The sequence below is a fragment of the Zonotrichia leucophrys genome, chromosome 1A (assembly GCF_028769735.1).
Source record: "Zonotrichia leucophrys gambelii isolate GWCS_2022_RI chromosome 1A, RI_Zleu_2.0, whole genome shotgun sequence".
Lineage (NCBI taxonomy): Eukaryota > Metazoa > Chordata > Aves > Passeriformes > Passerellidae > Zonotrichia > Zonotrichia leucophrys.
The window spans coordinates 47,787,440-47,813,815 of NC_088170.1; the positions used below are offsets into that span (position 1 = coordinate 47,787,440).

A 26,376-nucleotide genomic window follows, 5' to 3' on the forward strand; every position below is an offset into this window, starting at 1 on the left:
ACTGGCTCTGGCTACCACAATTAAGTAGAATGGTTTGGTTTGTTCTTATTTTCTTTTCACCATTTCTCTATCTGTTGCAAGACTCAAACAAGCTTGTAATTAAAGCTCTTAGTTTCTTAAATATTTATAGCAATATCTTTCTCTGTAACAGGTGTGCCCTTACTATAAGAAACTAAAAAGTGCACTCTCAGATCAGACTTGGTAAAATATTAGGTGCTTGGAAAATACTCTTACTTTGTCCATAAAAGGAGTGGAAGGAAGTAGAAATATTTACAGACTCTCCAATACTCAGGTGTGAATCTGCCCCAGGCAACTGTGGCTGGCAAGTGTTCTCAGGGTTTTATGGTTCTGACATAGATCCTGAAGGTCTGGCACAGCATATACTGTGAATACCTCCCAGCACTGTTGGACAGTGGACTGAATGGGAGCTGGCTCTGAACTCTGCTCCTCGATGTAGGAGCAGGTTTGTCTCCAATTTCTTTGAAATGTGGACAAACTGTCCCAGCCGATCCCTTAAAAACAACTTACAAATGAGAATTTAGGCAAAGGAGTCCAGAAACTGAGTCTCATTGTCTGCAACAAATGTAAGAAAATTTATGCCCAATTCAGATTACTTTGATGCATCTTTGTGTCTGTGGAATAGGGAAAATTTTATTTCTCATAACAACAGTAGATTTTCCATCATGGTAGAGCTATTGCAAATAATAAGTGTGAGGTTTTACGATTCCAGCCTGTCTCTTGTTACTACAGACCTTAGGTCTTAAACCATGAGCTGGAAACTCAGTTCTGATTTGCAAAATCTTTCAGCATCTTGTTTTTCCTGAAGATCACAACTAACATACAGAACTCACCCTGGATTTGTGTTTATGGACTTCTTAATTTTAATTTACAGAGAAGTCTAACCTATCTACTTACGAGAGCTGTTTCCTAAAATGCTCCTAATCTGATTCTGAAACTTTTATATTTGTATCTTATCTTTCACCACTGTAGTAGTTCACCATATAAATTGAAACAAATTCTTAACAGAAGCTTTGATGTATTAGTAAATGAAAAGCCCGTTCCCACCTATCCAAAAAGTTCACTTAAGCACTCACTAAAAAGTTCAGAACTTCCCTGCAGCTCTGGGACCTCAGACCACACACTTGTATAAAGTGGAAGCCAAAGAATGGTAAGTCCTTTATTTTTACAGGGTGTGATCATTCCCCCACCTGCAGAGATGAAACTATTGCTGTTATTACCTCTTTAAAAAAAAAAACATGGAAAAATACATCTGTTTGGTTAAAAAAAAAAAAATGCAAATCGAACAAGGTCAAACACCAGACGCTTTTACCAGTGTTGTCTATGCTAATGAAATTTAGTTGAATGCCTCCAGAGATACTGAACCAGCAGTTAGGCATTAAAATTGGAGGTTCCTTCTTCATGCAGGGATTTACAAATTAGGCTAATTAATAAAGGCTAACTGTAGCTTGGTGCCACTAATCTTCCTAAGCTTGTTGTAACAAAAGGAAAACGTCTTCTGAGAGGCAATTCAGAGGAGCTAATCATTTGAATCATCCTCTAGAGAAAAGAGTCTGTACTGGTTAGTGTAAAATATTGGGCTGGGCTTGGCTTGGCTTCTTTGCTCTGCTACATAAAAAGTTGGATTTGCTGCAGAAATTGGGAAGGCTGATGGAAGCAACTAGAGTTTCAAAAAAGTAGTGAGGCAGGTTCTTCTCTACACCCTTCTCTTACATCTTGATGCCAGGGGTGAGTGTCACCTGTGTTAGAGGTTCAGTTTCAGCTGTTGTATAGCTTCCCTTTCCAACTGCAAGTGGGAGAAAGGACTCCTTCACATAGAACTGAATCAGACCTGACTTAAGACACTCAGATGGAATAAAATATAGAGATTGACTTTTATTTCAAACCTTGAGGAAAGCTTGTCTATTTTTTCAACTGTCTTAGCTCAATAAGAGCTGCCTTTTCACCCCATGTATCTGGTTTTGCTTTTATTTTACACTATTAGAGCTATCACAATGATACACTATCATTGAGGGTTTACCAAGCAATGCTTAGGTAGAGAAGCAGAGTGACAAAAAGCCCATCCTACATAAGCCTTAAGGCGTGGGTATTTAAGTCCCAGTAAAGAGACAAGTTCTCATAGTCTGATATTTTGTATAAAACACATGAACATTCAATAGTGCAGTATAACTGGAAGAATGGTACAGAGCAGCATTGACATAGACTGCTGTTCATGGTTCAGCTCAGTTTTCAAGGTATCTGATACTGCAAAGGGTATCAAAAGAGGGACTTGGTTTGCACAGGGTCTTGCAGAATCAAAGTTTTCAATGTCTTTGCCTCTCCCGTCAAGGCAGTTACAAGCTATCTTGATAAAGACCTACAGGGGCTAGCTCTAATAAAAGATACACACATTACTACAGAATTGAGATGAGGAAAAGTAATGCATTTTGATCCAAAACTGTAATCCCTGCCCAGCTGCCACCCACCAGGAACATGTCTGAACTCAGAAGGCACCTCCCTTTCCCATAACCCCTCACAATACCTACAGCTTTACCTTTGTCATGCCCAGAACTGCTCTTATTTGAGCAACTTGGCATCTTACTCACATCTAAGCCCAGTCAGAACCCCAAAAGAAGGGGGGCCTTAGACTTCTCAAAATATACTTAACTGCATATCAGCAGACTGAGGTACTTCCCAAAATGCACTTTCCCAGGAGTCAAAATGCAGTGGCACACCTCAGACAAAAATTGATTTCAGGTTTTTCAGGTGTTGTTTTGAGTTTTCTGGCCCTTAGGCTATTGTGAAATGTTTTATGGCAACATCACTTTCACATAAAATGAAATCACTCCTGTCTAGGAGTTGTGAGAAGGAAGGAATGTCCATATACCATTTCTCCTGGTATAACTAATCCTTGGATTCAAGGCCCAGACAGGCCAAATACCAAACATGAACCTGCAGTTCTGTATACTGGGGCAAGGAGAACCTATCTCTATGGAAAAATTCTGATCCAGTGACTTACATTTTAAAATACAGAAACCCTCCAGAGAGTGGGGACAGGATGACCACCGTGAACCCTCCAGGACTACAAGTCTTTAAATAATGGGATGAGGAAAACCTTGGCCTGCATGTTTATCGTATCCTAATGCTTGTTATCATACAACAGGGGAGAACAGTAGCATGACTGCTAAAAATTCAATACCAACAGCTTTGGCAGCTAAGGCTTTCATCCAGCAAAACATACAAAACTGCATATAAAATGATGTGGTTAAGCAATTGAACAGTAGACACACAAAAAAGCAATGATCTTTCATTCCTAAGCCTCAGGTTTTTAAGTGCTCTGCATAAGGCAGGCTGCTCATGGACAGCCTCTGTTACCTGACAGCCTTGTTGGTGTTGAAACGACACATAAAGAAAACAGTTTCCCAGGGTGATTTTTATCTTGCTGACACTGGAATATATCAGGAGTATTGCTAATACCATAACTGGAATAACTACTCAAGCTTAAAATGAAAAGGGGGGTGAGGAGTGGAGGAAGGAGGAGTGCTTGATACCAGACAAAGACACTCAGTGAGCAGTCATCCACATTCAGTTCAGTTTCATGACTCATTTTCTGACAGTTTTTGAGGAATTTTCTCCATTCTTTCCCCCCCACCACCCCCCCCACTGGTTTCTGGGAATCCTACCCCTAACAAAACTTTTCCTCCCCTCAAAATGCATAAAATAAATCATAAATTGAACATTATTTGCTCCAGCTTTAGAGCAAGTTTTCAACTAAAGTAATCCTGAAGTTTGAAATTTCAGTTAAGGCAAGGTTTTGGAGCAATAAAAACTTTTTAAAATTAGGTATGAAATGCCTAAGGCTGGTGTGATGAAGAAGGGTGGTCAGGTGGCCAACCAAGGTGGCAAGTAGTCCTGCTTAGCAACTGACCTGCACTACAAAAGACACAGCTAAGCTCCATGAGAAGCCTGGGTGGCATTTCCAAGGCCTGCTCGAGTGGTAATTTCTGGCCACCCCTGGGTAATCCATTCATAGTAACTGAGAAAGGGAATGAGCCTTTGCACTTTCAGAAGATTTCTGCAGGCCTTTACCTGGCCCTTTCCCATTGAGCTATTACTCTTCCTTTGAGTGTAACAGGAGGTCCTTGCAGAACTCCTGTGTGCATCCATGCCAACTCTGGCTGTTGAGTTTGTGTGCATTTTTCACACAGCACTGCTAGAGGCAACAGGCCATGGCTCCATCCCTCTCCATCTCTGCAGATGTAACTTGCTCACTCTTGTTCCTTGGTAGTACCCATGCCTTTTTCTGACTAGGCTGTTTTCTTGGTATTCCAGCTCAAGAAAGCACTGCTGATGTTCATTTCATTTTGTGTCCAGCCTATTCTGGAATTCATCTCATAAAACTTCTAAATTCCACTAGTTTATGATATTATTCTAGCTGCAGTAGTGTTATGTGATTCAGAAATATTTTTTAAAGGAGACTGTGGTTCTAAAAAACTATTCCAGGATCAAGTCAGCATTTCCAAATGACAAGTACCTCTCTTCTTTTTTTTAAGTCATTCTTGAGATACAGAGTCATATTGGATGATGGATCAAAATGTTCTGATTCATGTGGAGGACAGTGACTAATTCAAAAATTTTCCTAGATGTGAATACAAAGAACTATCTTGCAGATTTTTTCAGATGGACAGAAAAATTGCAGAGTCCATGTCCTTCGATACACTCATTTGGCTCCATATTCACACTCAAAAGCTTGGACAGGCAAAAATATTCTAATGATGGCTTAAGTGAATTATTGCATCAATAAAAATGTTACTTTTAAAAATTACAACTAACTTGGAAAGTTGGAAATCTTCCATCCAAGGCATTTGTTCTAAAGTTTACGAGCAGTATAAAGTAAAGAAAGTTGACTGCTAACCACTGTATCAGCAACACACATCCATGTGGACTGCATTTTCAACAGGTGCAGTTATTTACATCTGTGGTGCCTACATCCATCTTACCCAGGGGCTTCTTTGAGGTCATTTCTCTGCTGAAGTGCCAAAGCCAAATAGACTGTAGTTGGGAATTTTCTACTTCTGTTGCTGCAATTCTGTGCTAAAAGGCATAACACTAAGGTCACAATTTTTCTGTTAACATTATAAATCTTTCACCATAGTCTGATTTCCTAACGCAAAACTAATGTCTGCAAACACATGCAAGCAAAAAAGTGAAATATACATTTTTTAAATGTATAGTGATGCTGCAACCCTAACCTGAGCCATCTTGAATACAGCGATGAATTTTTATACTTATACTGTTTACTCCTACATGTCCCTGAGCTTACAAAAAAACCTTGAGAACAGGGCATGGCAAGATGGTGTTGCCATGCCATTAAAAATTAATCCCAGTGGTTAATATGCATGGCAGACATGCATGGATCAATCTCCTCTCAGGAAAAATAGAGCAGTGTTAAAGTGCAGAACTGTTAAATATTTGCATAGTTTTGAGATGAACCAGTTTAGAAAAATCTCTTTTTCTTCATCCCAAGAATATCCAAGTTTCCACAATTGTTCCTGGAGCAGCGATGCTTCTGTGTAAACTATTGTCAATGCCGGGAGGGGGGAGCCCTCCGGCAAACGCCTCGCTCGCTCTGGACGCTGAACACAACTAAAGTTTTCCATATCCTCACTGCTTCCTTCCCCCTCCCATCTTGCCCAGGTGGCTCTGCCGCACGCAGCCACTGTCACCCTGGCACGCAGCGGCGGGGACCCCCTGACCCGGGGGTCGTGGGCAGCCGGGACGGGGCGGACGGCGCGGACGGGACCCTGTCCCTCTCCCTGTCGAGCCCGTGTCCCCGCCCGGCGTGGCACAAGCATCCGGGACCGGGCCTGCCAGCTCCCAGGTTGCCGGGGCAGGGCTCTTTTCCCCTCCCACCCCCGGCCGCCCTGCCGTGTGCGGGGCCGTCCCGCCGCTGTCATCCACCCCAGCCGGAGGCAGGGAGCCGCCCTGGCCGGCGGCCAGCCCTCTCCTCGCAGCTACCTCCCCCGGCCGGCCGCTCCGCAGAGCGGAATCTTCCTGCCTCCGCTCCTACAAGTCACAGGGCAAAGTAACTCGCGGCAGAGCCGTCAGCAGCCCGCGGCAGCATGTCCGGCACCAAATACGTAGACTCGGAGGTAGGACCACCGGGGCATGGGGCCGGGATGCTGCCTCGCCGCCGGCTCCCTGCAGCGGCTACCTGCAAGCCCCAGAGCCGTCGGAGCAGCGGGGCGAGGGGCGGCTCGGCGGCAGGAGGGCGGACGGCCGGGCACCTGCGGGCAGGGGGAGCCGGGGCGCTCGTCCCCGGCGGGGCGCGGGAAGGGGGGCTGCTGGCTGCCGTGCGGGGAGAGCGGTGTATGGAGAGCTCTACGGCCAGAGCACCGGGATGGAGAGGGTACGGTGATGGCCCTGCATGAAGGGCGGTATAGGGAGGGGGCAAGTACAGCGAGGACAGGGCGGTGCGGGCTCCGTGCTCAGGTCCAGGCAGCGGGGGCGGTAGGGCGCGGGCAGGGCGGCGCGGGCGGTGTGGGGAGGGCGCTGCGCGGGGAGCCCCGGGCGCTCCGTGCCCTGCCCGCGGGGCCACACCCGCGAGTGGGGCCGCTCGCTCCGCCCTGGGGCAACGCCGCGGGGCCGGGGCCGCCTGGCGGCGGGAGCGGGAGCCGGCGCCTGGCACGGCGGGGGTGTGGTGTGGTGCGCGCCCCGCGGCCGCGGTTAAATAGCCGGGCGAGGCCGCCCCGCAGCCTGCATCCCGCTGCCCGCGGGACCGGGGCCGCCTCCCCAGCCCGCCCTCCTGCGCGGCGCGGACCGGCCCTGCCCTGCCCTCCCCACCTCACTGGCTCTCCCCGCCCGCCCGCGCTCCCTCTGCTCCCCGCAGGGCTTTCTGTACACGGCGCCCGTCCGGGAGCAGGGCAACATCTACAAGCCCAACAACAAGATGATGGCAGATGAGCTGAGCGAAAAGGCGGTGCACGACGTGCACACCAAAGAGATCGACCTGGTCAACCGAGACCCCAAGCACCTCAACGACGACGTGGTTAAGGTGAGGGGCCGAGGCGGGGCGTCGCGGGGGGCGATGCCGAGTCCTGCCGAGGCAGGATACGCGGGCACTGTCAGGACGGCTGATGCCCGCGAACATCCCTCCACCTGCTGCAGCAGGGAACGGGACGGGGGCTGATCGGGTTTTTGGTTTTTTTTAAAGAAAAGGCGGAGTGGCCAGGAGAGAGGCGGGCAGCGGCCAGGGCAGCCCTGCGGAGCTCCTGGCTCGGGCGCGGAGCAGCGTTGGCCCCGTGTCGGGCTGTCCCGGGGGGCTGGCCCCGTGTCGGGTTGTCCGGGGGGCTGGCCCCGTGTCGGGCCGGCCGCGCTGTCCCGGGCGCTCCGGGCGGGGGTCCCGCCGCGCTGTGTGCCGCTGCCCGCTCTGCAGCCGGGACGGGGCCGGGAGCGGGGGGATGAGTGCGTGACCTTGTGTAACACCGTCGGAAAGATTTTCCTTCCCCGAGGCACGCACAGAGGCAGGGCGGGGAGATGTCACAAACCAAATCGCCCTGCCTAAGCCTGGCGGGTGCAAAATCAGAGATTCTGGTGGCGGTTAGATTTGTGTCCTTGTTCTGTTTTGCTCTCTTAGGTGCTTTTCCTTCCTTCAAAAGATGATAAGCTAAGCAAAATCTAACTGTGCCCTTGCCTAGATTTTTTTTGTTTTGGTTTATAAATCATTTTGGCTGTTTTGACAGGTCAGGGTCGATGGAGATTTTTGCTTGAAGTCACTTTGGTCAGAAATATCACAGAAATATGTTTTCTTGTAGAAAAAGAATTTATACAGACAAATTTGTACAATCCACATGTGTTATGAACGTGAGTGTTTGAGATCACTTAAAAAGTCATTGGCAAGGGTATGAGCAAAAGTCAGATTTAATATTAAGTGGCAAAGCATGACAAGTTTATTGGCAAGATTCACTCTACTACTTCCACGACAGCCAAGGCACAACAAGGGAAAACAAACAACAACAAAACCAAACAAAATTCAGGCAATCAAAACAGAAATTAACTGAGAACTGTCTAGGGGTGTGTGTATGTGCTTAGGTGTGTGTGTGTGACAAAAGACAGTGCGGGCAAGGATAAAAAGGAGCAGGGCCTGAAAGTTTAACAACACTCCAACTTAACAGTACTTAACTTATACCTTAAACCTAACAATTTAACATAGGAAGAACACTTATACCTAACTTATAGCTTAAATTTAATTTATTACTTAACCTTAGCAGTTTACTGAGAATAACACTGAAGAGCATTTAACCTAATTTATAACTTTGAAGTTAGCAACTCAACAGAACAACACTTAGCAACACTTAGCTTATAACTTATGTTTAACAATTTAGCATTTAAGTAAGTTTATAACTATAACCTCACTTTACTCACTAGCTTAATTTACTTAGACACCCAAGGTACTTAGACATATAAGAAAGCAGTATTTCTCTCACATTTGCTGTAGCATATACGCAGGGGCATGCACACAAAGAGGAAGAGTCAGTGCAAGCAAGGTGCCTGTGAAGAATTCTCCACAGAGATCAATGAAATGCTCACTTTGGATGCTTTTGCACTTCCTAATGGGCAAAGGATTGGGCCTTGAGGAGTCTGCATATTGGCCCAGGATACAGCTTGTTTCAGTGATCCTCCGTGCATGAGGCTCTGAGAGGCATCTCCCTCAGAGGGTGGTTGCTGGTAAAAGCTTGCTGTAGTCCAGGGGAGCTCAAAGGGCCCTTTTTGGGCTGCTGTTTATAGGCTTGCCAGAGAGCAGGCTTTAGTCATAACAATGTTTCATCTTGGCCGCACTTTGGGTCGGCACTTTCTCCGAAGGTGTGAGAGCAGGAATGTTGTGCCATTCAGGCAGGAGAAATATTTCCCAAGGGTGGTTATAAGGAAAACAGCAGATTTTTAGTAATTCCTGGGAGCAGACAGTGTTTCTGGTAAGCTTGAAAAGAGCTGAGCCCAGGTGGTGTTTCCAAAGCCAAGGCCTAACAAGCTCTGCAGTGTGGAAAGATGGAGAGGGGAATACACCACTGCAAAGTGAAAATTGAGGGTGCTGTCGTCTGGGTTTGTCAGACCCTAGGAAAAATGGGAGCTGCCCAGTCCTAGTAGGGGACTAAGCCGCTAACTCTCTTGCTTAGTGGCCAGCAGTGTCAGAGTGTGTGCCATTCACCATGTTTGTTGTAATGAAGGCCGTTCTTGAAAAAGAAAAATACTGTATTGTTTCCAGAGAATCAAGAGGTGAGCTCTGGATCCTGAATGTGTATCTATAAAATGATTCATGCTATGTGCGGACAATTTAACAAGGTCTTGACTCAAATTCCAGACTTCAACACAATTTGAAGGTGCTGAATATGACAAGCCATGGTCATATTGCTGGATCCATGCTAAGAATTATCACAGCAGCCTGTATATTTAAGGAGCCATATAAAAATGAAAAGGCATAAAATTATTATTTGTTTAGAAAAAATAATCTGTGTACCTAATGGTACAAAACTGCCTTTAAAATGGATGATTTTAAAGAGGAGGAGCAGCTGAGTAGACAGGGAATGCCAGAGCTCATGAACAGCCCTGCATCACAGCTTATTGCGTATGTCAACAGGAGAAGTCCCCAAAGCAACCAGACCTTCTGAGGATGAGTCATTGCTCCCAAGCAAGTCAGAATTCTGGTGTCCACAACCTAACCTAATGAAAGAAAGACCCTGATGGGAAAAGAGACCACTGACAGAAAAAAACCATAGTGGGCTTAAAAGAAGCTGAAACCTACAAAGCCTATCCTGCCCTCTCTGCCTCCCACAGAGACAAGGATTAAGGAAGTTTGTTACATTCCATCTTCTAAAATAAACTTGGGGAATAATAAGTATAGGAATGGAAAAAACAAGCTTTTCAGTTTGTCCTTTTGAAGTAATCGTGGTTCAACTCATGCACCGAAAAACTGCAAACAGCCAGAATACCAGTACTGCCTCTATGTCAGCAAGTGAGCTCCTGGTGGTGGAGATAGTCACATCGAGACATAGGAATATACCAAAATGCATTTGATGTTAACCAGACAGGATCCATTTTACATCATAAAAACAGCAATATGTGTACAAAATGGCATTGTAAACCAACATTTTCTGTTTTGTTACAAGGATAAATAAGAATAACTTTTATTTTAAGTATTTCATAGATAGATCAACCTGCAGAGTAGAGAGAGGATTTTTGCCACAATTTGCATTTGTATGGACCACAGGGTCTATTCAGTCTATTAGACATAGCAATAAAATTCACACCCAGTGCCTAGGGGACAAGCTTGGATTGGGGTGAAAATACACAGATTCAGTCCCTGCCTTAGCCATCAGTCTGTAGTCCCCTTCTGACATGCATCTGCCATTCTTACTTGGGCTGTAGAGCTTCCAGGCAGAATGTTAAACTGACTGACAGAGACCCCAGTCTTAAGTACTGAAAGTCAGAGGAAAAAAAAGTGTAGGAGTCCTGTAATGCCAGAAGTATGGCTTAGGCTGAGCTCAATTTTGTTTAAAGCTGTTGCATTTTTCTAGATTCAACATTTTCTGCTTTTTACCCACTATTTTATGCATTTCTTGCCCCTTGACTGTGAGGCACAACAGCATGGAAACTGGGGACAAATCAGTCAGCCATGAAATAGAAATGATTAGACAGAGGATGAGGAATCTGCTCTGTAAGCAGCTCTCTAAAAGGCCTCAGTGTTGTCTGTATTCAAATACTTCCCATAGCACATTTTAAAAATAACCTTCTCTTGTGAGAAGCAGGAGACACGTTCCCTTGATTTGCAGCAGAGCATGTGCCCAGCTTCCCCTGCAGTAGATGTGTGGTGCAGGCAGCTTTAGGGTTGGGATCCAGGCAAGGGGCAGAAACCCAGTCAAAATCCTTTTATGAAAACTAGACACATGGAGCAGCTTCGCATCAAAGCTGTTGGTGACTTTGCTTAAGGTTTGTCTTTGAATTACCTACCAAGTGGGAGCTTAGTGCTGGGAGGTTTCCAGAAAAATGGGGCAAATGACTGGATTTCTGTTCAGAGAGGGATGTGAACAAGGCCTTATGGAACCTGAGGTATGCAGACAGTGGAAGTAACAGCTCTGAACAGGGAGAAGCACAAACTAGTAAAAATCACCAGAACTTCCCCTTTTTCTCCATTTTTTCAGTGGAGACCAGAAAGAAGAGATTTTCTTCCGCACACAACTGTGCTCATACATCACCTAGACAGAGGGAGAACGTGCACTAGTGGTTCCCGTGTTCAGGCACTGGCTTGTGAAGGTGGCTAGTGAGGCAGGGGGCGAGGAGGGAATCTAGGAAGGGAGAAGCAGCCTGTGTGCCTGTGGGGGCTCTCCAGGAGTCATGCTGGTGATCATACAGGTGGTTTGCCATAGTTTTATCTGTTTCATGTGTCCTTCTCCAGACAGCTCTGCTCTTGGACTTGTATCCCACAGGTTTTCTTTGTGATGAGACACAACAAACAGGGTGGAAAGCTTACTGATTTTTTCTCTCATTCATTCCCCAGTTATCCAGGACTCACATGAAGGTGCCTGAAGTTCAGGCTTTGCTCTTCCTGTTTCCCAACACATTATTTGTGTTTTTCGAGTACGGCTAAATTGCAGCCTTCGAGTTTTAGAGTTCAAACTTTCTCAACATATCTGTGGTCAAGTCTGCACAGAGTTTACTGACTTTGGAAAATGCAGAGGAGGGAGCCAGCTCTCCTACAGATTACTCTTCTCACTAACTTCCTTGCTCCTTGCTGAGAATAGGCACAGACCTTGCAGCCAACTCTACAAAGTCTAATCCTCACTTTACTAGTGAGGACCAACTGTGCAGTCACATCTGCAGCCAGATTACCATTTTTTCCTACAGTGACGTGCCAGGAAGAAAGAACTGTGGCTGGTCTACCATCTAGAACATAATTATTTTTTGTTGTAAACAAGTGGTGTCTATCTACTGTTGGTTATATAGGAGTCCGTTTTGCTCTGGAAAAAAAAAATTAGTACTTGCCTAGAGATGTAAGGATGCAGAGCTTTTGTACCAAGTCTCAAAAGATTACGTATCCTGCCTTCCACTTAAAACTAATGCAGTTGAGAGCAATTCAACTTACTGCAAGGAAAAGGCTGGAATTTTTAGTCAAATGTTGACAAATACTGTAATACCCTTATGTACTCATTAGGGAGGAAAGTATTACTCAGACACGCTTTGAAAGCTATTTAAGATTTCTGCCTCATAATAAAAAGAGAGGTTTTTCAAAAGCAGTTTACATTTTATGTAATTTTTCATGATTAAGGCCCCTCCCTGTTGTACTGAGCACAGTGTAAGATGCACAGAGAGATGATGGTCAGAGCACTTCCCATTCCCACACCTGAGAACCTCCTGGAAGGAAAGCAGGTGTCACCCCATGCTCTGTTTGAATGGGAGACCTGAGGTGGGCTGTCACTCAGATGTGACAACGAATGTCAACCTGAGAGGAACCCAGTTCTGCTCTTTAACATAGTAAAATGAGAGAAAAACAGAGCTCAATCAGGTGCTATCTCTGAAATAAGTAATTAAGTGAAATATAATGCAGACCCTTTTTCTTTGTTTTTAGACATTGTTAAAAGTCTTGAGATCATAGATAAGTGTTTAAGTTTAAAAACATCCATATAAATACATAGATCACAAATCTATGTGTATGTGTTCCAATCCAAGCTTGTCACCTGGGCTCTTGCTGTCGGCAGTGACCAAAGTGTGATGCCTCTGGAGGCAGATTCACAGTGTTTAACCACAGGACAGGAGAAGCAGTGCTCTCAGAGGGCATGCTTGTCTCAACTGCTGATACCTTTAGTTTAGACATGGCACCTTACTTGTGCAAAACAATTAATTAAATGAAATGGTTCTGTAATGCTGTGTCCTATTAACAAGCTATGAGGTTTAGATTTAAAATGCAAGCAGAGTTAAATGTTTGACTTTGGCTGACCACGTGATTCAGTTCTGTTTCAAACATTTCTTCCAAGGCTAGTCTAGGAGTATGAGATTAAAGACTTGAGTCATTATGAATGCCAGTTTATACAAGGTCTGAGCGAGGTTTTAAGAGTTCTGAAAAATAGTTTTCCTGCACATTAATTAGGAGTTCTCAGGCATGGAATTTCTGAATGTCCATAAGAGTACAGCTAATAATGGCATCTGTTCTAATGAAAGCTTCTTTCTCTAAAAAACTGTGTTCGCATTTAAACTCATGGTATTATTAAAGCCTTATGCACAGCCTTCTTGCTGGCACGATGAACATGACTCATAACTCCACAGAAAAATTTGATGGCCATGGGGACAGAGCAAATGATTCAGCATGGCTGTTTCTTTTGTTAGAATTTATTGGACACTATCTCAGATTTAAAAGAGGCAAATACTTTTCAATTCTGATAACTTCAACAATCATATGTTAGAAAATATTAAGAACAATTTGAATAGATTGTAGAATTTTTAGCCCACTATGTGGATAGAAACACTGCCTTCTTGCATGGATATCTAAAACAAACAAACAAAGAATATTGAAATGCAAAACTCTCCAGGAGAAACAGGGATAATTGTGTACAGTAGAATCATTTACCAATGAGGTCCCCAGTGAGGAAATTTTATCTTGGTTGTGTTTTAGGCAACAGAAAGAAGAAAATACAAATGAACTTGGGGGATTCTGAAACACTTGTGATCTCTGGAAAACTGAAGACAGATATAGTTCTAATCTAAGATGAGTTTGTATTTCCCACAGCTCTCAAATACCTTCCTCATAGATGCCAGGATAAGTCTATATCAGTAACTGATTTTCTGAGGTTTTTGATCCAGAACTACTATATTTATTTTCTAGACAAATGACAGCTATAAAACTCATCTTGGACTTTAAAAGGGTTGCTTATTTTGAATGTGAAAGAGAAATTATGCCATTTAATTTAATTTGTTTTATTGTGGAGGCAGGTTTTACACCATTAGTGTCTTTATATTTTCACGACTGACTTCTTAAGAAAATATCTTTTGATTTGAAAAAAAAATTTAAAATTTAAAAAAAAATTCAAAACAATTTAAAAAGTTTCAAAAAAATTTGAACTTTGTGGAATATCATTCTTGTCAGAAATTATCAGATTAGCAATCAAAAGAAAAATAATTTCAGTGCCACTGTCCCATTTTAATGAGCTCATGAATTGATAAAATATGAATTTATTCAAGATGTAGGAGCTGTGCTCTAGATTTTAGTGGGGCTGTACGGGGTGGAATTTGTTTGTAGTTAAAAAAATAGGAACTGATAAATTCAACTTCATAGATAAGAAGTGAGAAGACATTCTCACAGCTGAAGGTGAAAGCATCACATTCTCTGTCTGCACTCCTGCTGTGCTGAATTTATATTCTGAGTTCCAAAAAAGCCTAAGGGAGTCTCCTAGATGGATTGCAACATTTCCTCTTTCAACTTTGAAATCCCTTATTGGAATTCAAACAGATGCTACAAAAAACAATCAGTTTTCCTCATCAGGGATCTATCTCCTGTAGAGCTCAGCAATAAAATCATCAACTGTTTTGTGAAGTCCAAGTTCATGTATCATAGAAAGGTTTGGGTTGGAAGGGACCTTAAAGATCATCCAGCTCCAGCCCCTGCCATGGACTGGGATGCCACTCACGAGGTCAGGTTGCTCAAAGCCCCCTCATACTGGCCTTGAACACTTCCAGGGATGGGGCATCCACAGCTTCTCTGGGAAACCCATTCCCGTGCGTCTCCTAGGAATTTCTTCCTAATATCTAATCTAAACCTACTCTGTTCCAGTTCAAAGCCATTCCCCCTTGTCCTGTCACTACATGCCCTTGTAAAAAGTCCCTCTGTAGCCCACTTTATTTACTTCTGCAAGAGTTCATCTTCTTCTCCAGATGAACAACCACAAGTCTCTCAGCCTGTCTTCACAGAGGTTGTGCTCCAGCCCTCTGATCATCTTTTTGGCTCTCCTCTGGACTTGCTCCAATAGGCCCATGGTCTCGTCTTGGAGGCCCCAGAGCTGGACACTACTCCACGTGGGGTCTCATGAGAGCAGAGTGGGAGAATCACCTTCCTCAACCTGTTCCTTTTGGTGCAGCCCAGGGTGCTGTCAGCTTTCTGGGCTGCAGGCCAGATCATATTGAGCTGCTCATCAGCCAGCATCTCCAAGTCCTTCTCTGCAGGCTGCTCTCAATCTAGGTACCACCCAGCCTGTATTTTTGCTTGGGACTGCCCTGATGCAAGTGTAGGACCTTTCACTTGGCCTAGTTGAACTTCATGAGGCCCAGAGGTGCCTAGCTGTCAGGCCTGTCAAGGCATCCCTTTCCTCCAGCGTGTCAGCCTCACCACACAGCTTGCACTCGTTGCCATTGCTGTCTCATGCAGTTTATGACAGGAGCAGAACTATAAAATATCTTGATTTTTATGAAATACTAAAGAAATACCTTATATTTAAGGATCAGTAACTTGAGCTCTTCCCTAAGAAAGACAACATTCTAACAGTACAAATGCAGGGTCAAGTTTATTTTTAAAGGAAAAGAGAGGCAGCTGGGCATCACTGCACACTCACTGTCAGCAATAAGCATGGTTCAGGTAGAAACGAGGGGAAAAGGGAAAAACAAGTTATACAGATTTGCAAAAAAGAATGGCAGCAGCTAACAGGAGTGTGTTTATTGATAGCATATGTAATCAAGAGTCTCCTCTCCTTAGACTCCCTTTACAAACTATAAAGAGAAAGAAAGTGTTTTCCAGGTCCAAAACAACCTCCAAGGGTCACTGTCTCTCCATACACTACTGAAGAGTCTGAGGTCACTGCATTTCTACTTCATATTAGTGCCTAAATTTAGGAATGATAAAGTTAGACCAAGTTCTAAAAACTTATGCTTAATAGTAGTTTATTACCTTAATAGTATATAAGCATAATAAAATAGAAATCTGTCATATTTATTAAATAAATTTAAAATATAAAATAAGTTTACACAATGTCTTTTATTAAGGCTTTTGGATTCAGTTTAACTCCAGGCACCAGTGAAATAAAAGAAAAAATTTCTTGTATGTTTAGTGTAGTCAAAACTTCACACTGGTGTTCATAAATATATCACTTTAAACATACAGATGGACAGACATACATGGATATGCATAAATGTATTAGGGTTCTTTGCTAAAATAGCTGTATCAAACAAGGAATTGTGGAACATGAACCAAGTAATAAAAACAAAGAAAGCTTCTTAAGGGTTTCTTTTTGGGAAGGCTGCAATAACCTCCCAGCAGCCCAGTTTCCAGGGAGGAAAACAGTAATTTTATTTTCTGACTGCTTACTCCAACAACATCAAGACATTTGTCAAGGAACTAGCTGACATGGTATCCCCACCTGCACAGGAAGTTTTGCTGTGTTAGAGTTCAGATCTTTTCTTGAAACTGCTTGTCTTTCCTTCTGCCAGCCTGTGTTGGAACGGGACAGGCAAGTGCTTCAGGTGATCTCTGGGGAGCAGCTGGTTGCTGCAGTGCCCACCCATTGGCATAATTTGTGTTTTCCTTACGAGTACTTCCACAGGGTTTGGTGAGCCTGCCCATCTGATGGAACAGTGACCATCAGCAGGACTTTTCTGGTATGTAATCAGCACAGGCAGGGAGCAGGACGTTGTTCTCTCAGTAAATAGAAGCAAAAGTATTTTTTTTTCTTTTTTCTATGATTTTCAGTTTGTGAAATGGTGATCTGCAGTCACCCCCTTTTCTAAGTCATGGCATCCTTTACACATTTTCAGAATGCATTTGAGTATTTGTTATGCATGCAGTAGGAGTCACTCCTGACCAGGCTGGTTTTCTTCTCTGGCTAGAAGAGTGCAGTCCTTCAATTCTACTTTCCTACATGGATATCCTTGTTTGTTAAAGCATTGTTTGCTTTTCTGGCATACTCTGTAGCACTCAGGAAAGATTCACTGTTTCCATTAAGAGATCTGCCAGCAGAACACTTTTCTTGCCATACTGTGGGAAGCAGGCACAGGGAGACAGGAAAGGTAGAACAAATTCTTTGGTCAGTTTGTGCAAGTAACTGGGGTGCAACAGTTCTGTTTGCTTGTTTAGGCTCTCGTTCACTTTGGAAATACTTGTTTGTAAGTTTTCTGCAATCAACAAGCCTTACACAACAGCTCTGATCCTAGCCATCTGCAGTCATGGCATCTTTTTTTTATTTTTTTTTTTCAAAGAAGCAACTGTTATGCCTTGTGATCTGGCCAGTCCCCAGAAGAACAGTGTGCTCTGAAGACAGACTTTGAGGTTGACAGGCAAAGCCTAATCATACTGCAGCCCAGCCTGGAGAGACTCCTGGGGTTCCCTTGTTAGATGCTTGCCACCAATACCAAGATTCAAGGTGATTTCTGTGGGAATTCCGCACATCATTCCTGATGTCCAGAATCGCCGAGACAACCCTTGGGGGGCTCGGAAGTCCTGGAACGTTGCCAGAAGTGCTTGGTAGCTAGACTTTGACCCTGCACAGGATGCTACACCTGTATGAGGATGAGAGGACCACACGGGGATAAGTGGTGAAGGGATAGATTAATTATAGAGTGAAAACACAGGTTTTAGAATCTTGGTACAGGGGGGTTCTAGGAGACAAAATGGAGGAATTAGGGCGTGTCCTGTCCTTCTTCTTCTTCTTCTTGTCATCCATCTGTGATGGTGGCACTTTGAGATTGGTTCTTACTGAATGTGCACTTGTCAATAAGAGTGAAAGGTATTGGGAGGAAAAGGTAAATATCCTACACGTAGTTTTTGGTGTAAAGATAAGCGGCCACCCTGAGGGAGGTCAGTGTGCTCATGGCTGGCTTGCTGTGCGGACCTCTGTCGGGCCGGGAGAAAATATTGTAGATAAGAATTAATAAACAACACTGAAGAACTGAAAAACCTGAAGACTCCTTTCGTCCTTTCGAGCATGGGCTGCCTCAAGGCCATCCAGAGCCTTACCAGGCCATTTCAACAGCCGAGACGGGACAATTTCTTGTCTTGTGAGGGAACAGAACAGTGCTAGATATGCACATTTTGTAATCACCCTTTTGCTCAAAGTTTCTATGAATAGTGTGGAAGAGAATGAGTTTTTGCTTTAGTGAACACCTGAGATCACCTAATGTTGGCTGTTGAGACCTGATTAGTGCGGAAGTAGACCATCTAGGAATCATGGAGCTCTGTGTGTTCAGGAACAAGTGCCAGCTTTCCTACAAAACTACAGGTTTGCCAGATAGAGATAACACAGTGCTCTTAAAAGGGTGAATGAGTCTTTGGCCGTCTGGGAGGGAAGGGAGAGGATCAACTTTCTCCTGTACACCCCAACAACTCCTGTCCTCTTTCCTGCAGATTCAGTAGAAAGGGTATAAACTTCTTCATCCTTTTCTCTTAAACTGTGGCAGCAGTCAGGACAAGCAGTCAAGACAAGCATCATATGTGGTAATGTGGTATTCAAAAGGATCAAGGAAATACATAAATGCTTAACTGGCATCAGTGATTTAACAGAAAGCTTGTGAGTTTATTGCTTAACTTTTTTTCAGCTGCTGTGAAAAACAAGTTCTTCTCTAGGCACTGTAACTGGGAATTTAAAGTTCTAAATAGCATGTGGAAGTGCTAAGGGAATAATAATCTCATATGCTCACACATTTTCTTATTTTAATAATACACATCAGCCTTCTCCAACATAAGAACAGTGTTGTATCTTTCCTTAACATCACCTCCCAAATGTGACCCATGCCATAGAAACGTTTGTCATTTTGTGACATTTTATACGTTTTCTTATGTTAATGTTTCTTTAAAGAATATTGAATATATTTGGTAATTTTATAAATTGCATTTATTATAACAGAAAAAAACCCAACCATATCTGCCTCATACCTTGCAGGGCCATCTTTTAATACAGTGAAACAATATTATACTTAGGGTCTTGGAATCAGAGAAAACCTGTTTAAAATCAACCCAGGGTAAGCAGTAAGGACAGTTTCCACACTCTGGGCATAAAAATGTAAAGAAAAGTGGCTTATGACTCTGTCCTGTGTACATTCAGCCTAGACTTTAGCCCTGGTCTGGCAGAGTGTGTAAGCATATTGACATCAGTGGGACAGCTCACATTTTCATGTTGTGTGCATATTTAAGTGGTCTGCCTGCCTGGACATAATAGTGATCAATCAACAGAGATGCAATAAGGATCTGAGCCTCCTTTTACTGACTGAGAGATAGTGAAAGCACACCAAAATTTAGGCATTCTCAGCACTTGTTTGGGTTCTTCTGGAATAGAATAGGGGTGGTGCCTGGCTATGTGAACTGTGTGCTGTGAGCACAGTGGCAGCATGCAGCTACCACACACAAAGATATGAATTATGATAGTTACAGTCACAGAAATGTAGGTCAAAGTCTAATGCTGGTGGTCTTAATAATTTGTTTTTTTCTGACTGACCAAGCACAGTAATTTTTTCTATGTGATGAATATTACAAATCTCAAAGAGCAAATTTTAGAGAAGCACAGCTGGAAAGTAGGTGATTTGAGCCTGGCATTTAATATACCTTTCCAGCTGGCCAGCTTCTGATACATGGGGACTTGAAGTGACAAGGTCAGCAGGTCAACTGATTTCATACATGTAGCATATGTTATTGAGTCAGATGATAACTTTACACTGTTAAGCTTTTTTGATTAATAGTTCTGATCTTTAAATAGACATTTTCCCTGTCTTGTAAATAAATCTTGTAAATAAATCCCATACCATTTCCCTTTCTTGTAAATAAATCTATTTTAGAATCAAAGCAGGTTCCTCAGCTTCCTGATAGGGGTTTAATAAACAAGTGCAGAGCAAAAGAAGCTGCATTAATTCTCATAGCAGAATCAGACAAAAGCTTCAAGCAATGTAAAAACTGGCTTTACCAAACTGAATAGTAGGAAACAAAGAATAGCTGAAGTCAGGAAGTGCATTGTAGGCATGGAGCAGGAGTTGATAGTGTTTAATAGTTTAATCTGAAACAGAAGGCAAGAGCGAGTTATTAGCATCCTTTAGAGGGTCAAACCAAATTTCCTGTACTTCTCTCCTGTCACAAGTGAACGTGCATGTATTTTCAGTAGCTTGGCAACTGCCTCTGTGATTTCACAGCACATCCTGACAGCTCTGGAGGAACAAACTACACAAGGAACATGCAATCTACCAAAAAAGATCGGTGCACAACCTAAGAAAACCTTTGTGCAGATAAAATGAGAGTTCACAGATCTACATGCACATGATGCTTTGAGAAAAGTGACCTTGAGAACAATACCCTAAAAATGTTGTCTTATACTTGCAAGACAGTTAGATTCATTGCCAGAAATGACAGCGTCTTTCTTCTGTAGGATCATATTTCTGGGCACTTCTCTTTCTCCTGTCAGTCCTATTTTTACTTTACTTACTTCAGTTGGACACCCTTTATCAGTCTGATGACATTCACCCTCAGTGAGTGCTACTGAACTATAATCCAGAGGAGAGTAGTAGGAGGGACTGAGGAGGGGCTGAGTAATCTGAGTGATGTAAGTGTAATCTACAGCAAGGCAAAATGCATCCAGTCACCTGTTCCTCCTGCAGCCTGTGGAGAGCAAGTTAAAATCAGGATCCATCATGGGAGTGGTTTAGTGCAGGAAAAAGCTGAGTGATATCTCAGTTCCTGCAGCATAAGGACTTATCTGTACTGCTTGAAGAGTGAAATAAATAGTGTTTCCCAGGCAGTGTTCTGTTAGCACAGGAGTAGAAGAGCCCAGATTACCTCAACTCCTTGCCCCTCTTTATTTAGACATTGCTGCAGGTAAGTGTGTTTTTGGACAGCACCGCAGAGGCTCATGTGCCAGGCGTACTTTCTTGGCATGCACATAATGTACTTGTGTTTCATAATGTTCTTACAGCTTTTGGGAAGATAACAGCTTCATTTTAACACTGTATTCAGCTAAGAGTTTAAGTTGTCAGGCCATTTTTCTTTTCACTCACAAGTTCCCTTATTCAAATTGGAGTAATGTGAAATGGAATTTGAGGAATAATGAAATGGGCAGACATGGTAGTTTGACATCAGCTAGCATTCCTACAGGGCCATCTCTTCTACCTCTCAGCATTGTTAGAAGCATTCTGAGAGCTGTTGAAACTGGTCCAAGAAGCTAACCTCTTGGTAATTACTGGTGTCGTGAATACATCACTGCTATCTCACAGACAGATTCATTCCCGAGTGTTTTAGGACAGCAGTGTATGACTTGAGCTGGGAAATCCTGACCAAAGATATATCATAAATGTTCTAATATTAGCATCATCTCCTGGAAGGCGTACAGGGCTGTCCATCTGGAAATGTTATATGCCATGATTCTTCTGTCAGGTCCCCAGCTCTCCACAGACATTTTGTTGAACACAAGAGACTAAAAATATTAGTTACTGAGAATCACAATTACAGAAAGTTTACTGTTTGATTTGCAAACCAGTGAGTTTATTGGCTTCCATTTTCCATTTCATTACAAGGAATTACTTTGAAAGTAATCAAATTATGGGCTGAGTTTACTATATATTTTTTTTAAAAATCTAGAAAATTCACATTCAACTATGGTTTCATTTTGTTTGCCAGAAAAATGCATTTCTGATAAAAATAGAAATGGCTAAAATAAAGATGCAAACATGAAAAGACTGATGGAGCTCAATGCAAACTTTTTTTCCTTATGAGATCTAATATTTCCCTTATCAGCCAGTTGAAATAATACAAGATGATATTTCCACTACAACTGAAATTAATGAAAAGACTTTAGATACGACATTGACTAGCCCTCGATGCTTTGAACCTCTATGATGGCTGTGTTACCTTTACCAAGGATTACAGCATCAGCTGATGGGAAGCATGCAATAAATTGACAAAAGTTTTAGAATAAGAGGGCTGTGCTGAACCATGTAGTCCTTATTTTTTGTAGTAATTTTTTTGAGAAGCAGCTTTTTTTTGCTATTGTCATCCTAGATCTTGCCATCATATGGATATTTTTTATCTGATTTTGAGGAAAAAATTGATAAAAAGCCAAGAACACCCATTCACTTTGAAAACGAGCTAACATGAGATGTGGCTACAATGAAAAGTTTACTTTTGAATAGCTGCAGAAGCAGATTTTATGTCTGCTTGCTTATGTATGCTAAAAAGAAAATCTACTCTGCCAATGCAGAGTCCGACATAGGTTCCTGTGGAGATCTAGTTTCTCAATGTTACCTTTAGGTGTGATGATAATGAATATCCATCCCAAAGAATGACTTTCAGATCACTAGAACATAGTTTAGAGTAGCAGAAAAAGAAGAGGTTTATAATTTGAATGACAGGATGTCTAGAGAGAAGCACTGGCAGGGAGAGTAATGTGAATATGTTCAATTAAGCCAGCCTGGTGTTAGGCATTCAAGGTGTTGGATATCACAGATAATTCAGAAATTTCCTCTCAAGGACTTACCAGCCATTCACATAGAGTGCACCTAGACTGTACACTTCTGCTTGTAATTATCTTTTTTTCTCTAAGAAGCTGGAAAGTCCAGTGGTATTATAATATTTGTCCCTTTGCTAGTAACTTATTTCTGGGGGTGATAAAACTTTCAGCAGGAGAGAAGAACAAGTGCTTTTCAATTGTTATGTATATTTTAGACTAAAAGAAGTGATTATGAGCCTTTTCTTACAGTGTAAGCAGTATTTACACAGAGTATATGTATAGTCACCTTCTTCCAGCATGCTAAGGTACAATTGCCTGAGTTTCTGAGGCTGCTGGCCTCTGTCATACTTACCTTGCTCCTGTAAATCTTCACTTTTGGCAGCATTATAATCTCACTTCAGGATCCAGTCCCAGGAATGCAATTTTTTTTTCTTTCATCTGACTTAAACAACCATTTATTTCCTTGCAGAGGAATAGTGTTGTGATGTTCTCTTTCCTGTTGTTAGCGGTGCCTATACAATTGGTTGTGCTGACTAAATTAAATATCCTGTATTGTGGGTTATATCAAACATGTCTGTGTGACATGGAGCTGAACCATCATTTCAATTCTGTTAATATTCTTATAGAAATGTTATGACAATTAAGCTTCCTGAACAACTCAGTATTTCAACAGAGAGTGCTAAAATATGCATGTTGGAATGCACTGCTTCCTTAGGTGACTTTTTGAGTGACTTATGAATAGTCAAAACAATGAAATATGATTTTATTCACCTGTTTTGTACCTTAAGGAGACCAGAAGGGAACTGCATACCTTAGGGCTGTAGGAGGTGAGGAAGATACATTCTGTTTTGTGGAAAACTCCATCTAGAAGTTAGATGTCTAATTTTGAGCTAATCATTGAGGCTCCCTGGTAGTCACTGGGTAAAGGTTACTGAAGATTCATGACTTAAATCATGGGTTATAATAGATTGAATCACATGAGGGTGTAGGAAGTACGTGCTTTGTATTTTCTTGCAGCTCTCCAGGAAAGGTGTTTCTGGAACACACCCTTGATGTGAATGTCTGACTGACCTGACTTTGTGTTCTTTGCTGCAGATCGATTTTGAAGATGTGATTGCTGAGCCAGAGGGAACACACAGCTTTGATGGGATTTGGAAGGCCAGTTTTACCACCTTCACTGTAACAAAATACTGGTTTTACCGTTTACTGTCAGCAATCTTTGGTATTCCTATGGCTCTCATCTGGGGCATCTACTTTGCCATTTTGTCCTTCCTGCACATCTGGGCGGTGGTGCCGTGCATAAGGAGCTACCTGATTGAGATCCAGTGCATTAGCCGTGTCTATTCCATCTGCATCCACACGTTCTGCGACCCGCTCTTTGAGGCCATAGGCAGAGTGTTCAGCAGCATCCGAGCCACAGTACGGAAAGAGATCTGAGGGACAATTCAAGGAGAGCCATCAGCCTAGGAAGGGGGTGAAGGTTTTGTGTTTTTTGGAGTGTTTTGGTGCCAGTTTTGTGTTTCCCAAAGCAACATACAGCAACTGGTGGTGGACTGGCCCAAAACAAAGAATCACTTGCTCAGTTTTTTTTTCTACTGTTCATCTGTTCATTCTTACTGGATTACTTGCCCTTTTTTTTTTCCCCTTTCTTTTGCCTTCCCTCCCCCCACCCCCTTTGGTCTGCATTTTAAACTAACCTTAAAGGGCTATTCTTCCATGCCAGCTGCATATTATTTTGCTGGCTGTTCAATTCAGAGATTGAAGTGTTGTTGGATGCCTTTTTATCTTACCCTTCATTCCTTGTGAGATAAATCCACAGTGATACTGAAGAATGACAAAAATGCTTTCCAACACTATAAAGCCATTCATTTTATTGTGGCTAAAGAGTGCAGAGCTATCACAGCAGAATGAACGTGACCAGCTGGCAGGTTTTAGCAGAATGTTCTTTTTCAATTGGATTGTCAGTTGACTGCAGCTATTTACAGTCGTGGTCAGATATTGTGCAGTATGATAAATTAGTTAAGTAAACATATTACTGAACCAGCATATGTCCTGAAAATTTAACATTTTGTCAGGCTGGAGACATTGACATGTAAAAGCTTTGGTCGGTGCCTTTCTGTCTCATTCTGTCTCGGAAGTTTGCATCCAGTCATTTCTCAACCTTTGCTAGGATTGCAGAAAACAAACTGCAGTTGAGAGCTGAAACTGGTCATTACAGAAATGTTTTCCTGACTGTGACTTATGACACATCCCTTAGCAAGCATTTAGGTGCTTATCTCATTGGCATCTGGGGTATTTTTGCAAAGTATTAATATAAATACACACTGCAGGTATGCCGGAGATAATCCTGAGTTAAAAGGAAAATGAAGGAGTGCCAAATAAGCCACAGGAGGCCAGGGAGGAGCTGCCCCTGCCAGAAACTTTTCTACAGCTTTTAAAACTTCCCTATCAGCAGAGGTCAGCCTGCCACTAGCACACAGATCGTTTTCAGGATGCTTTGCTGTGTCTAAATTTATCCATCACAAGAGATGCTTTAGAATCTTCACATTTGTGTGTTGCTTTGTTCATTTTTATCTGAGCTGCCACATCAGGAAGTCTTAAACAGAGGGTGTTGTGTGAAACCAGCGTGTTGCAAAGTGGAAGGCCTCAGCAGCGGGGCCTTTGCAACATGTTCTGATGCTGTGACCTGCAAAGCTTTTTGCCCTCATGACAGTACTGTGTTCAGAGATGCTCTCTGCATCCTCATTGGTTTGTGTGAAGCATTTGTAAAAATAGTTGTGAGGCTAATCAGCTTTATTGTAAACCAAGCTGGGGTCTGAGCCTACTCCAGCTGGAATCTCTGGCAAACCAGTTCGTGACATGCAGGAGTGCAAACTTCATCCCTTGGGATGAACATGGAGCTGTCTGGTACACCTACAGCTTTTTTTATTTACTGCTGATATTTCACATATTGCTTTACCTAACATGGAAGTGCCTTCCATTCTCTTTCTGCCAAAGCATTGAAAACTTTAGGAAATGCTGCATTTTAAAGTGGGGGTGGGGGAGGGAAAATGGGGGTGGGAGAGGGTGCACAAAAATTTACAAAGCTATTAACTACTATTTGCATTTAAAACAGACACTGGTATGGATATAGTTTTATGTTTTTCTATGTACATAATGAAGAGTGTACTATTATAGATTTTTTTCAGTATTAAAAACAACCAAGATTGTAAACAAGAAATATTTTATCTTTTTATGAGGAAAATCACTCCAAAGAAAACCTTCTTGATTACCATATAAACTGCATATCCTGAAAGATGTCTGTTCACTTAGATTTCTTAGTTCCTAATCCAAATACATTGCTGATCCAAACATTTACATTATTGTTATAAGCTTACAGATATAACTGACACCTTTTTTAAAAATTCTGCATGTACATTAAAGACTACAATAAAAAGATGCTTAATGGTAGATCCTGTCTGACTTCTTTTTCCTTGAAAGTCGTGTGGACAAAAACTGTTTAACGCTTTCTTTGTCAGTCCAGTAGAAACAGGATTTTTCCTAATAAAAGCTCATTAGCGTTAGCATTTACTGTATGGAAATAGGGGAATGACAGCTTTTATTCAGCCATGTATGGACGTAACTTGTGACAGGACAGTTTATTTCTATGGGTGTTGTGCACAATACTTGTCACACTGTTACAGAAAAGGCCAACAAAACATGCTATCATGAATGGTCTACAAATCTGTTAACTGTATTATAATGTTCAAAGGGCAGATACCACGTAAATGTAGTCCATCATATCTTCTCCAATAGCAGAATGGTGTATTTAGCAGCACTCAATAGGCTAGTGGTAGCAAATAGTATGTTGAATTGGACTATGTGAGAAAATGTAACATATTTTAAAAGTAAAAGGGAGGTTGTAATGTGAAAGAAAAGCAAATACACCTTC

At 42.4% G+C, this 26,376-nt stretch overlaps 1 protein-coding gene across 1 annotated transcript; it reads left to right on the forward strand.

Annotated features, from left to right (window-relative positions):
* The first annotated feature begins 5,999 nt into the window (after nt 1–5,999).
* On the forward strand, nt 6,000–25,894 carry CAV1 (caveolin 1). The gene is made up of 3 exons (XM_064702681.1): nt 6,000–6,149; nt 6,887–7,051; nt 23,541–25,894. Exons 1-3 carry the CDS (start codon nt 6,120–6,122, stop codon nt 23,880–23,882), a joined length of 537 nt encoding a protein of 178 aa, XP_064558751.1. The 5' UTR covers nt 6,000–6,119; the 3' UTR covers nt 23,883–25,894.
* The last annotated feature ends 482 nt before the right edge of the window (nt 25,895–26,376 follow it).

Coding starts and splice junctions, on each gene's coding strand:
- CAV1 (XM_064702681.1), top strand. CDS start 6,120: ATGTCCGGCACCAAATACGTAGACTCGGAG. Junction 6,150..6,886: donor CCAAATACGTAGACTCGGAG/GTAGGACCACCG, acceptor TGCTCCCCGCAG/GGCTTTCTGTACACGGCGCC. Junction 7,052..23,540: donor TCAACGACGACGTGGTTAAG/GTGAGGGGCCGA, acceptor TCTTTGCTGCAG/ATCGATTTTGAAGATGTGAT.